This window comes from Abramis brama (assembly GCF_963993115.1).
Source record: "Abramis brama genome assembly, chromosome: 22".
Classification (NCBI taxonomy): Eukaryota; Metazoa; Chordata; class Actinopteri; order Cypriniformes; family Leuciscidae; genus Abramis; species Abramis brama.
The window spans coordinates 31471356-31485387 of NC_139984.1; the positions used below are offsets into that span (position 1 = coordinate 31471356).

Here is a 14032-nt window from a genome sequence, read left to right on the forward strand (position 1 = left end):
ATAAACAACATTTTGAACAAAAGCTGAGAAAGTCGCATTTTTGTCAAATTCGTCAATGGCGTGTCATAAATTCCGGAAAATTCTGTCAATGGCTGGAAAGAGTTAAAGGTAGAACATTATAATTATAGGCTGAAAAATTGCCTGAATGAAATATAATGCCACCCTAGCAGTGAAGATTAACAGCACAGCATGACATAGACACAAAAACTGTAGTAGTCTAAATTACAGCTCGAAATGAGGAGCAAACGTTTATTTTGATGTTTAACAAATTTCCCCATTTAAAACAGCAGAAGTGGATTTCAGCCACTCTGATAAATGTTTTAATATAATTCAGTTAATATGAGCTCATAAAAACTTAATAGTTATGAAAAAATAAGCAAAATATTTAAACTAAGTTTTAGATTGACATATCGAATATGAATCAATTTTTGACGATGCATCTGCTAACGGTTAATGGGCGGGTCGTTGACGTCACGCGAGTCGACACCTGAGCCCAACTGACAGTGATTGCAAAACCTGCGTAATTAGTAGTGGACGGGTTTGCGAAAAAAAAAATGTTTCTTCGTTAGGCTGCTTGTTTCTGCTACGCACAACTATATCTGCAAGACTGGGAGTTTTTTTAACTATTAAGTTTTGACATAATGAATATTCATGATGACAACTACAGTCCAGAAAGAGGGAGAGTCGACTGAACTTGATTCTCACGAGGTTCAAAACAGCATCTGCAAGTCTGCTCATAGTAAGCTGATGTTGATGTCTCTGGCCGCCGTGCCAGTGTAATGATCTAGCTGGTCGCCGTGCCAGTGTTTTTCATCGCAGACTTTCTGTCATGTGTGCAAAATTACAATTAGGCTGATTATTGGGACGTGTATTTATTTGTGTGCACTGTGCAATATGTGGTAGGGGGTTGAAGGGTTTGTTTTCTATTTTGTGATAGTAAACTGTTCTCTGGAAAAAACGTTAGTTGACTTTCGTGGATGTAGCCTTAACAATAGGCTATGCTTAATGTAGGCTAATGTATTCAATTAGCCTATTACATCCTCGACCCAGAATGGTAGGCTAACCTTAAAAGCAAACTGCAACATTACAGAAAACCCTATGAATCCCAACATAAGGCGATTCATTAAACACCAACACACTTCTTCCTATAATAATCTTATGCAAAAACACACAAAATAACACTTAATTTCAACATGTAGTCTATTCTCCTTATGCTTTCAGACGCAACGTTTGCTGGGAACTAGATCTCTGCTGCACTCATTCAGTTTAAGTTCAGTTTAATATAATCAGGTATTGAGTTCCCTTAACTTTTTTCTATTAACACCCCTGAAATGACAATTAGTCCGTCTCACTCACAGCAGCTCAGTGATCCACTCCACAATCACACGTTGATCTGATTGGTTACAAGGTAGTTTGTGATGTCAGAAACACCAGTGATTTTTGACCAGATTCTTTATTTTGCTGATTTGATGATTATGTCATCATCATTAAGTAGCCAACAATACTTGATCACATTTTCTCTCTGATTTTCATGCCATAATGAATGTGTGTATAAACACACAGTTAAAGCAGTCAGAGAAAACCTTAAATTAGAAAGTCAAAGGTCAAGAGCCCAACTAAAGCAAACACTAATCTCCATAATGGTGACTACAACCTTTATTATTTTCAATAAAACATCAACTTCTAAACCTCTGGTAATTCTCAATGATAGCTTTTATGACAAATTGGTTTGTAATGCAATATTTTTAAATTAGAGGCAACCACAGCCGGCAGGTTTTTTTTTTTTTTTTTTTTTTTTTTTTTTTAAGTTCAATGAAAGTTCAGTGCCATAAAACCTAAAATATTACTACCGTATTTTTTTACAGTAAAGCACTTGCAACCAGCTGCCAGTTTTTTACCATAAACTTAAGTTCAGTGCCGTAAAAACTAAAATATTTCTACCATATTTTTTTACGGTAAAGTACTGGCAACCACAGCTGCCAGTTTTTTATCGTAATCTTTAGATCACTGCTGTAAAACCTAAAAATTGCTTCCAGATTTTTTATGATAAGGTACGGTAAATGCAACGGTAAGGTTTTTTTACAGTGTACTTTCAAAATCCGTACATTTAACGTTTTACTGTAAAATTACATGAAATGTCCCGTGAGTGCTATTACAGTTTTTCACTGTATATAGTAAGGGTACACACTGTTAAGCAATTAACATGTCTTTTCCATTGCTTTTTTAGTTTTTTACCGTTAAAATTACGAATATTTTTTACAGTGATGTTCCAGTATGGTTGAACTGCACTGTAGAATGGTGCCTTTGTGGTTAAAATAAACCCCAAAGAGTCTTTCTCAGAAAGACTATGGTGTAACCCTGGTGTAAAATAGTCCCAAAATCGGGTTTGTGTGTGTGTGTGTGTGATGGATAGATTTAGGGGTGGGGTCAGTGTAAGGGGTGAGAATACAGTTTGTACAGTATAAAAACCATTAGGTCTCTGGAATGTCCCTATTTAGATACACACGTTAAACAGGAGACTGGATTAATAGAATAGAGTTGGAAGGCATGACCACACACACACACACACACACACACACACTCCGGTGTAGTAGGTGGCAGTATGTACTATTCACGAGCGTTTGTGCGCCGCCATTACAGTCACAGGAGATTTCCAGTCTTCCGATCCATTAAACTGAGTCGCCATGATTTGTTTACGCGTCCATAGATTTGCGCGATTATGTTAATGAGGCGAGCGACTGGACACTGACTAGCGACAAACACGGGGACTTTACCAGATTATCCCACACTCGCTGGGATGGCGGTGAAATCGTGGACTCGCCAGGCGGAGGAGACATTGATCGAGCTGTGGCAGGAGTCTGCATGTCTGTACGATATTTCTGACGCCGATTATCACAATCGGGAAGAGAAGGACCGACGATGGAAAGAGGTCGCCGATGCGCTTCAGATGCCCGGTGAGTTTTACCTCTGTGTGTGTGCAGAGAGAGAGAGAGATCGCTAGAGTAAACATTGATTTAACGTACGGTAGAGACATGAACGCTATGCTACTGTTGTAGTGTTTTAACCTTGCAACTAAATCTATAGCTTTAACAGTGCAACTAAATCTATAGCTTTAACAGTGCAACTAAATCTATAGCTTGCTCGTTTAAACCTGCTTTTAACCTGCTCCAGTATTTTATTAGCTCACTTCTGGCATTAAAGATTCACCTCAGACGTGTTTGTTTTTATGCGTGTATGAAATGTTGCAAACTATGTGCTTTTAAAGAGACGGTTCACCCAAAAAAGAAAATTCTGTCATTATTTACTCAGCCTCAAGTTGTTTCAAACCTGTATGAGTTTCTTCTGTTAAACACAATAGTAGATAATTTGAAGAATGTTTGTAACCAGTTGATGATGGACCCCATTGACTTTCATAGTAGGAAAAAATACTATGGGAGTCAATGGTGCCTCACAACTGTTTAGTCATGACATTCTTTAAAATATCTTCTTTTGTGTTCAGAAGAAGAAAGAAACTCATGCAGGTTTGAAACAACTTGAGGGCAAGTATATGATGACAGAATTTTCATTTTTGAGTGAACTATCTCTTTGATTCAAGTTAATAAACAAAATTGTACAGTATTATAGAACAGCTTATTTAAAATTCCCCATATTCACGAATGGTAAATTAACATTTTCCAGTGTTGTAAAGCCAACTTTGTTTGCCTGGCTGGGGTGAGATTTTAATAAGGGCTGAATCAATGACACGTTGACAATTTTAGTCCCCCTGTAGTCAATGATTGTATCCCTTAAACTCATCTTTGATCACCAAAATGACATATTTAAACGTTTTTTCCTTGAAAAAAATTTCTTTGTGCCTTAAAATAGCTTGAATGTAACTTTACACCCTTGCCTCATTTAGTATACGCAATTCTATGAATATGCAAATGAGCCCCGCCTCAGCTCAGAGATCCACTGGTTGACGATCACACATTGATCTGATTGGTTACAAGGTAGTTTGTGACGTCAGAAACACCAGCGATTTCAAAGCGTGTTTTTGAGACTGTCTTTGGTTCACTGCAGTTTTAAGGAGAAAATACTCAGCAATGGAGTAGACTTATGAATTTACACATGGTTTGACTTAAAACACATTAAAAACACCACATAGACACATAAACAACATTAAAAGCTGGATTGTCCCCACAGGGATATTAAACAGTAAAACACTCTGTTGGCACCTAATGGTGTTACTGGCTAAAATTAAATTCTACTCCTTTTGAAGTTCAAGGGTCGTGCCCTTTCCTCAATGCAGTTTGCTTTTATTTATAAATGCATCTTTTATCTTACATACACGTGCACATATTCAAAATTCAAGATTAAACCTTGCCTGGCCTGTGACACTGAAATTCAGGGCTGGACAAAAAAAACAAAACAATTTTTTGATTAATCGTTTTTTAAAATGTGGATGATTCAAAATCGATTCTCAAAGGCCACAAATCAATTTTTTTTTTTTTTTTTTTTTTCCATATTTATTATTTATCTATCACCCAAAAGCCAGTATTAGTTTTCCTCCACTGTTCACAGGCTTGTTCCATGTTACACTAATGCTGAGAGATCTGTGTGTGTTTTATCTTAAACATAAAATAACCTGATCCTGTTTGATCAAGGCGTGCGACTGTTCTCACTCGTCCAGTTTTCAGCATCAGTGTTTCATCTTGCATCAAAATCCTGTCTATTCATATGCATTTGAAATATAGAGTTGGGTTCTGTTTTAATGTACCTACAATAAAAAGTTTAATGTACAGGTTTGTGGCTCTTAATTTCTCTTTTATTAATTAACCACTATAGGATTTGTATTAAATCTATATTCAATGAGTCGAATCAAAATCAAATCGAATCGAGAGCTTGCAAATCGAAATCAAATCGAATGGGAATATCTGAATCTATTCCTCATGTTTCTTCATGTTCAAATGCCCAGGCCTGTATTGACTGTATCTGAACTCTTATGTCCTCAGCCGAGGCGGTGGCGACGCGAGTGGCGTCTCTGAGGACTCAGTACGCTCGCCTGAGGAAGCCGAAGCCCAGTGGCAGTGAGGTAAAGCCCCTCACGCTGAGGCAGCGATGGCTCCTGAGGGCCCTGGACTTCCTGAAGCCACACATTGTTCATCGGAGAAACGAGAACCATGTACGTGTACAAACACACATATTCACATTATACAGTCAAACCAAGAACTATTCAGACACCAGATATCATTTTATACTAGTGTGTGCAGGACACTATAGTTCATTTATGTAAGTGAGGAGAGCAAAATAAAGTAAACTGTGAGTGTGACACATTATACCCAAAAACTCAGTGACTACCAGAAACATTTATACAAATTTGGGACCAAAAAGGATTCAGACACTTTGAGCTGATCATGTTTTGCTGAAGTGTGTTTTCTTTAATTGCTAATGCTCTTTTTACACACAGACTGAACAAAATGAAGCATTGCTTGGTGATTGTTTGAGCTAAACTGGTATTATGTAATTGTGTAGTTAAATTTAACAGCTGACAGATATTCAACATAATTCATCAGTGAGACAGTCTAACAGAAGATGGACAAAACCAGTCAAATATCAACTGATCTGATAACTCTGAGTTCTTGTCATATTTTATTACCATTTTCTAAACTATATTGAATAAACTGATAATGTGAGAAATGTTGAGGGTGTCTGAATAAATGTTGGTTTGACTGTGTCATTAGTAACTGGAAATATTCAGCCAAAAATGAATTTGAAACAGTTTTTAAGGGCTGAAATCACTGGTGGCGTTTAACTAGCGCTTCTCCGATGGTGTTACGACTGTAAGATACGCTAACATGGCCGTCTTTTGTTTTATTCAGAATTAAATCATTCTGGGTTTAGGCAACTACGTTACTCGTTGCTTAACTACCATAGTGCGATTATATTGTAGAAGAAATCAACCATTTAGTCGTTACTGTTTCTCGAAAGCCATATTACAACAATGTAAACAATGTCACGCAACATTAACATTCGATGTCCATAAACACAATAGTTTGGTAGACAAGTTTACTCTAGAGAGGAGCATTTTGATTGATAAAAACACTAAATTACATTTTCATTATTCATTTCTTCATTATATTCATTTAATATTTAAATAAATCTGCCATGAAAAAAATATTATATTAAATGTGCATTTTGAGTGTTGATTATTAAATAAATCATTAATTTCATTCATTCTCTTTATTTATTAAACCCAACCGTAGGTTAACCAAAGTGCTGTATAAAGTTAAAATGTGATCAACTGATTGATTCTTAAATAATCTATTTTCAGTTTTGATTTCCTGCTAATTACTAATTTTAGCTTCAGTAGCTCATTAACACCCAGTGCAACCTTTCCTCTTGATTGTTTTATTGATTGTTAAATAAGCTATTTTCAGTTTCGATTTCCTGCTAAATGAAAACTTTAGCTTGAGTAAAAAAACTAATTTCGGTGATTCATTAGTAGGGCTGGGTATCGATTCCATTTCGATTCTCAATTAAATATTTTAATCATTCTGTGTCATTTTTCAATGTCAGTCTTTTCACTATTTACATGTTTATGCCTAAAATGCTATAATCAAAGTAGGTTACCATCATTCTCCTCTACGCTGTGTGCGTTATTGATTAAATAGCTTAGCCTGTTTAACATCATTACAGGCACCGCGCGAGCATTCCTTCCTTCCTTCCTTCCTTCCTTCCTTACTTCCTTCCTTACTTCCTTACTTACGTCCTTACTTACGTCCTTACTTCCTTCCTTACTTCCTTCCTTCCTTCCTTCCTTCCTTCCTTCCTTACTTCCTTCCTTACTTCCTTCCTTCCTTTCTTCCTTATGTCCTTCCTTCCTTCCTTCCTTCCTTCCTTACTTCCTTACTTCCTTACGTCCTTACTTCCTTCCTTCCTTCCTTCCGTCCTTCCTTCCGTCCTTCCTTCCGTCCTTCCTTCCGTCCTTCCTTCCTTCCTTACTTACTTACTTACTTACTTACTTCCTTACTTCCTTACGTCCTTACTTCCTTCCTTCCTTCCTTCCTTCCTTCCTTCCGTCCTTCCGTCCTTACTTCCTTCCTTACTTCCTTACTTACTTACTTACTTACTTACTTACTTACTTACTTACTTACTTACTTACTTACTTACTTACTTACTTCCTTCCTTCCTTCCTTCCTTCCTTACTTCCTTCCTTACGTCCTTACTTCCTTACTTCCTTCCTTCCGTCCTTTCTTTCTTTCTTTCTTTCTTTCTTTCTTCGTCCTTACTTACTTACTTACTTACTTACTTCCTTTTAAAAGACTGGAATAAACATCAGCGCACACAAGCAATCCTTTTAATTGTCAATTTCATTTAAAAATGTAAACCCAACAGGTATGAAATGTCAGAAAGAGAAAATAACTGTTAATGAGAAGACGAGTATATAGGAACATGCAGCGGCAGCTTAGTGGATAAATATAGATATAAATATATTTAGCCTATTTATTATTCAGAATGCACAGTTGGAAAGAAAATATATTTATAGGAACATTTCAGCAGGCTCAAGATAATTAACACAGAGATCATTATTAAAATTAAATTAAAAGATCATTGTTTTAATCAATTGGCAGCCATAAACCATAGTGATAATAAGTGTTGTCACGGTACCAAAATTTCAGTATCCGGTACCAATTCCAGTGAAAATCCACGGTTCTCGGTACCAATTTCGGTACCAAAGGGCTAGAAATCAATTCATTCTTTGCTGATACTTCCTCGTCATCATGGAGAGCGCAGTTCGCACCGTTTCAAAAATAGTCGATCTCCGAATGCAAATGAACTGACTCTGAATTTTAGTATTGTTTTTATATGAGGATCCTTTTTCAAATACAAGGTCAATATTGATTTTCACTAACGACAAAACAACAAATTATCCGTGAATTTATATGGAACTAATCTTTAAGAGCTTTCAATCTTTACTCTCCTCATGTTACGTTGCATTCGGAGATTGACAAGTTTCTCCTTTCCACAAGCGCTTGCTCTCCCGTGGCGTCTGTCGTTGCTATGCAACCATGAACATAGGTGCGCCTGGAAAATGTCGCGCGCCTACATTTGGAATAACGAATCTGCACGCGCAAAAAACGCGCTATGTGAACGGCCACTAATGGCAACGTGACATTAGCCTAATCCAAAATATTTCTATATGTGTCTCTTTCCTCCTTTCTTATCAACAAGTGGATTTACAGCCACCACATCAGCAGCACCGCCGGTCGCCATGTCTCAGCGCTTAGAGGACGCAACGGCATGAGCTTCGGGCATTCACGCGCATGAAGTACCGGGTTTGAGAAAACCTGGTACCGTGACGTTTAAAAAAAATGTAGTACCGACTTGGTACCGAAGTACCGGGTCTTTGACAACACTAGTGATAATAATCAGGCATGTGATTGGCTAAGGACAAAAAAGCAGGAAAATAAACTGAGACCCCTAACCCCCCCCCCCCCCCAAATCAAAGCCAAGTGTCTAATGCACTGTGCCATCCACACCATTCTATAATAATAGTAGTAATAATAATTATAACAACAATGACAATAACTTATCTGAATTTTAAAAAATATTATCTTTTTACCAAACTGCTAAATGTGCAACATCCAACTTTTTATGACACATGACAACTTATTTAAATTAAAAAAATATTTTTACATTTTTTTTAAACCAAACTTAAACTGCTTAATGTGCAACATCCAACTTATTATGTCATGAGTATGACACATAACAACTTATTTGGTGGATGTGTAACAGTGGCCCTGTTGCGTGGGGACGGCGATTGTGGTTCCGTCCGGGGTTACCATGGTGACGGCTGTGAGATTTTTTTTTTTTTTACAGATCTGCACGATTCACGTAGGTCACATTTTCAGGTCGGAAAATCCGGAATTCCGGATTAATCCGGAAAAATCACATCCCTGAATAATGTATGTCGGTGCGCTGAACGCTCTAACTGGAAACTCCCGATATGGACTCACTAGAACGCGGAAGTAGTTGTGCAAGTAGACCGTTGTCTCTTTTTGAGTGTGAGCGAAAATGTGTTGTTTCATGTGTGTCCCTTTAAATGCAAATGAGCTGCTGCTCCCGGCACAGAGGGCGGAGCTTCAAGACCTCATTCTTAGCAGAGCCATATAGAGTCGTTTGTTGTGAGGCGGGGTTTATGTAAATTTTGGGGTTCATGACGGAGGAATGTTGTGTAGTCCCTATCAGTCGTTTATTATAGTCCTTAAAAAGTGATTTCTGTAAAAGCAAATATCTCCCTTTGCTTTGAACTTTTGAGCGTTGTAACTTTGCAGATGTTGTTTATGCTCGAACAGCAACATTACACACTAAAGTTAGAAAAGTCAAATCATAATCAACCACCCCTTTAACACCCAGTGCAATGTTTCCTCCTTGCCTCCCTGTAGCTGGGCTTGCCGTCCTCTGATAAAGTGGAGGAGTGTGTGGAAGAGTCGGATGAGATGATGCAAGAGACGGATAAAGACATTGACAGTTTCGACTCCATCAGTGTGTGTCTCTCCCCGATGCCCGGCACTCCCGACACCGGGATCCCCGAGGAGACGGCCTCGTACTCGCTGTCTCCCAGGAGCACGTCCAGCAAGCGCAGACGCGTGTCCGACTCGGACATCGAGCTGCAGAAGCTGGAGGTGTTGAAGCAGATGTCCGCTAAAGTCCTGGAGAACCCTCCGGCGGACTCGGCCGCGGTGTTCTCCAGTCAGGTGGCGATGGAGTACCGGCTGCTCAGCGACCCCGCCGTACAGATGCGCGTGAGGAGGAAGATCATGGCCGTCCTCTACGAGGCTCAAGACGCAGAGAGACATTATCGCCAGTCCAAGAGACACAGCGAGAGGGAACTGAAAACCGAGGAAGACGTCACTTGGATTAATACTAATATATAGGTGTTGTAGTGTTGTTGCTGCAGTGTTGCTTGTTTTCTACGTTGTACTGAACTATTTTTCTTAGTGGAAGTTTTTGAGATAATCTACATGTAAGATAATAAAATTATTTCAACTCCTTTCATGTGTGTGTGTTTTATTTTATGTCTTTATTCCACCCAGTGCCTTTATTTTGACATGAAATACAGCTTCTCTCCAGCAGAGGGCAGCAACATATAATGTACAGTTAAACTGCGTTCACTAAAGATGATAAATGCATAAAAAATAAAACCAAATAGGCTTAATGTTATGCATTCATATTTTGTTTAAATATACAACTTTATTTAAAAAAATAAATAATTTCAAATATACATTTTGAAATGCAATTAATAGCACAAAAACATTGGTATTTTATGTATTAAATTTTTATATATATATATATATATATATATATATATATATATATATATATATATATATATATATATATATATATATATATATATGAGATTTTTTTTATTTTATTTGTTTACCTGTTTGTGGCTGTTTATCAACATCAGAGGACTGAACATGCACATTTGTAAATTACAAATTATTGAAGAGTGTAGCCTAATTTATAATCTCAGGGGAACTTCAAGTAAATATTTAAGGTCTGGCTGGCAAAAATATTTAATATTTTTGGCTGGCATTTTATGTTAATACAATTAAACTGGAATGGAGACTAGAGCTTTTCAAGGCACAAGATGCAGAAAGACATTATCGCCAGTCGAAGAGAGGGAACTTAAACCGAGGAAGACGTCACTTGGATTAATACATATACTGTATATATATGTGTTGTTGTTGCAGTGATTGTTTTTTATGTTGTACTGAACTATTTTTCTTAGTAGAAGTTTTTGAGATAATCTACATGTAAGATAATAAAATGATTTCAACTCATTTCATGTGTGTGTGATTTGTTTTATGTAGCTGTATAATAACTGGGATGATGTATGGTGAGATGGTAATCGCAACACAAACGCTGACTGTACTATTACATATGTACATATTCCATCCAATGCTTTTATTTTGACATGTTCTCTCCAGCAGGGGGCAGCAGCATATAAATGTACAGTTAAACTGCGTTCACTAAAGATGATAAATGCACAAAAATAAAAATAAATAGGCCAAACTGATGTGCGTGTTTTTTATATATATATATATATATATATATATATATATATATATATATATATATATATATATATATATCATTAATATTTTGTCTTAATAAAAAAATGAATGTAAAACTAACATTTTGTAAAAACACAAAAACGTGTTATGTTAAACATGGTATTTAATGTATTCAAATTGTATATATTTTTTTATTTGTTTGGTATATTATTTGGATAATATATTGCATGTGTATGGCTGTTTATCAACATCAGAGGAATGAACATGCACATTTGTTGTAAATTACAAATTATTACAGATTGTAATTTATAATCTCTGGGGAACTTCAAGCAAATATTTCAGGTCTGGCTGGCAAAAATATGTAATACATTTGGCTGGTATTTTACACTCTAAAAAATGGTGGGTTGTTTTAACCAAATTTTAGGTCAAATATGGACAAACCCGAATGTTGGGTTAAAAATGTAATTTAAAAATGTAACCCAATGGCTGGGTTTGTCCATATCTGACCCAAAGTTGGGTTAAAACAACCCAGCATTTTTTTTTAGAGTAGGTTTGGCTGACAGAAATGTTTGGGAATCCCTGGTCTAAACTATTATTACTACAGATAATAAAGTTAAACTGGAATAGAGACTAGTGCTTTTCCTCTATAATTGCAACTAATGAATCCGAAACCAGTTTTGGATGATGAACGGCAGAGTATGCAGTTCTACAGGGTTCTGTGGGCTTACGTTTATTGCATTTTATTTGCTGCACTTTGGGGAAATAAAGAGCTAATATGGGCTTTTTACTCAGATATTAGTAGAGGTTTTAAATAATACTATCCTGTACAGGATAATTCAACTTTCAGGAGATGTAGAAAAGCAAAGTAAAGATGAAACGCGAGTGAGTGGATCCAGCCGGCTCTGTCATGATAACACTAACCCTGGGCTTGTGCTTCTGTTATTACTGGACACAGACAATCCTCTCGTTCTCCGACTTCTGACGGTCCTCGTGTTACCCAATCATTCTTCATACAGTGACTATCAGAAACATTTATACAAATTTGGGACCAAAAATGATTCAGACACTTTGAGCTGATCATGTTTTGCTGAAGTGTGTTTTCTTTAATTGCTAATGCTCTTTTCACACACAGACTGAACACAATGAAGCATTGCTTGGTGATTGTTTGAGCTAAACTGGTATTATGTAATTGTATAGTTAAATTTAACAGCTGACAGATATTCATCATAATTCATCAGTGAGACAGTCTAACAGAAGATGGACAAAACCAGTGAAATATCAACTGATTTCATAACTCATATTTTATTACCATTTTCTAAACTATAGCGAATAAACTGATAATGTGAGAAATGTTGAAGATGTCTGAATAACTTTTGGTTTGACTGTATAATTTATGTGTGTGTGTGTGCTATAATAATATCTAAATAGTGTCAACTTGTCAGTGTGTCTCTCTCTCTCTCTCTCTCTCTCTCTCTCTCGCACTCTCTCGCTCTCTTTCTCTCTCTCTCTCGTTCTCTCTCGCTCTCTTTCTCTCTCTCCCTCTCGCTCTCTCTCATTCTCTCTCTCTCTCGTGCTCTCCCTCCCTCTCTCTCGTGCTCTCCCCCTCTCTCTCTCTCTCTCTCTCTCTCTCTCTCTCTCTCTCTCTCGTTCTCTCTCTTTCTCGCACTCTCTCGCTCTCTTTCTCTCTCCCTCTCGTTCTCTCTCTTTCTCGCTCTCTCTCTTTCTCTCTCTCTCGTGCTCTCCCTCCCTCTCTCTCGTGCTCTCCCTCTCTCTCTCTCTCTCTCTCTCTCTCTCTCTCTCTCTCTCCCTCTCTCTCTCCCTCTCTCTCTCTCTCTCTCTCTCTCTCTCGCACTCTCTCGCTCTCTTTCTCTCTCCCTCTCGTTCTCTCTCTTTCTCGCTCTCTCTCTTTCTCTCTCTCTCGTGCTCTCCCTCTCTCTCTCTCGTGCTCTCCCTCCCTCTCTCTCGTGCTCTCCCCCTCTCTCTCTCTCTCTCTCTCTCTCTCTCTCTCTCTCTCTCTCTCTCTCTCTCTCTCTCTCTCTCTCTCTCCTCTCTCTCTCTCTCTCTCTCTCTCTCTCTCTCTCTCTCTCTCTCTCTCTCTCTCGGGATGATGGGAAGGTGGGGTGACCTAAATTCACACTCTTTCAGTGCTGTGCATCATTACGATCACAGGGAAAGATGGGACTTCCTGTTTCTCCTAATTGTTCATTCTGTTTTCTCACATCTGCTCATTATAGAGCTCTCAGCGCGCGCTCTTATAATGCTAGTCATTTACTGCTTTTTTTCCCCTTTCTGATTGGAATATTTTCCTCTTTCATCTACGAGCTCTTCTGCCTCTCATCCTCTGTCTTTAACTTAATTTTGCTCTCTCTCGCCCTCTCTCTCCGTCCCTCTTACTCCTGTAATCTTCACCCCTTTTCTAGTTATTATTGGTTTACTCTTATTCTGTTTTCTCACAGCAGAATTTTTTTTTTTTACTGTAATAGCAATTATTATTATGTCATTATATTGTTCTTTCTTTCTTTATACATAAAAATAATTAATAAATGTTATTAATAATTTCTGCTTAACCTCATTTCAGTACTTTCAGGACTGTTCCTTGTTACAAGATGAAAGCTTTTCTGAAATCAAATAAATATCAAATACACACACACATACACATATATATATATATACACACACACACACACACACACACATATACACACACACACACACACACACACACACAACACTCATACACACACAATCAAAATTCAACCCCGAGTTATTGGCAAAATTGACACTTTCAGGTTTTTGCACTGAGCAAATCAAACAAAATTCATTGAAATCACTCAACACAACAAATGTTTCAAGTGTTTTCCCAAAATTCAACTGAAATGCAACTTTTATTGTCTTCTGGATTCTCAAAATTATTCAACCCCTTCATTTCAAGCATCTTTAGTACTCCGTCGTACACTCTTTCTGTTCTG

The 14032-nt window shown here is 37.4% G+C and overlaps 2 protein-coding genes across 2 annotated transcripts in view; one reads left to right on the forward strand and one right to left on the reverse strand.

Annotated features, from left to right (window-relative positions):
- The window catches only part of LOC311072984 (uncharacterized protein), a 1552487-nt gene that overhangs the window by 1420170 nt on the left and 118285 nt on the right, over nt 1-14032 (reverse strand). The gene's annotated exons all lie outside the window — the stretch shown is intronic.
- LOC311072972 (uncharacterized protein) lies at nt 2612-10034 on the forward strand. The gene is made up of 3 exons (XM_084098358.1): nt 2612-2954; nt 4992-5161; nt 9426-10034. Exons 1-3 carry the CDS (start codon nt 2798-2800, stop codon nt 9915-9917), a joined length of 819 nt encoding a protein of 272 aa, XP_083954484.1. The 5' UTR covers nt 2612-2797; the 3' UTR covers nt 9918-10034.

Coding starts and splice junctions, on each gene's coding strand:
- LOC311072972 (XM_084098358.1), top strand. CDS start 2,798: ATGGCGGTGAAATCGTGGACTCGCCAGGCGGAGGAGACATTGATCGAG. Junction 2,955..4,991: donor CGATGCGCTTCAGATGCCCG/GTGAGTTTTACC, acceptor TTATGTCCTCAG/CCGAGGCGGTGGCGACGCGA. Junction 5,162..9,425: donor ATCGGAGAAACGAGAACCAT/GTACGTGTACAA, acceptor GCCTCCCTGTAG/CTGGGCTTGCCGTCCTCTGA.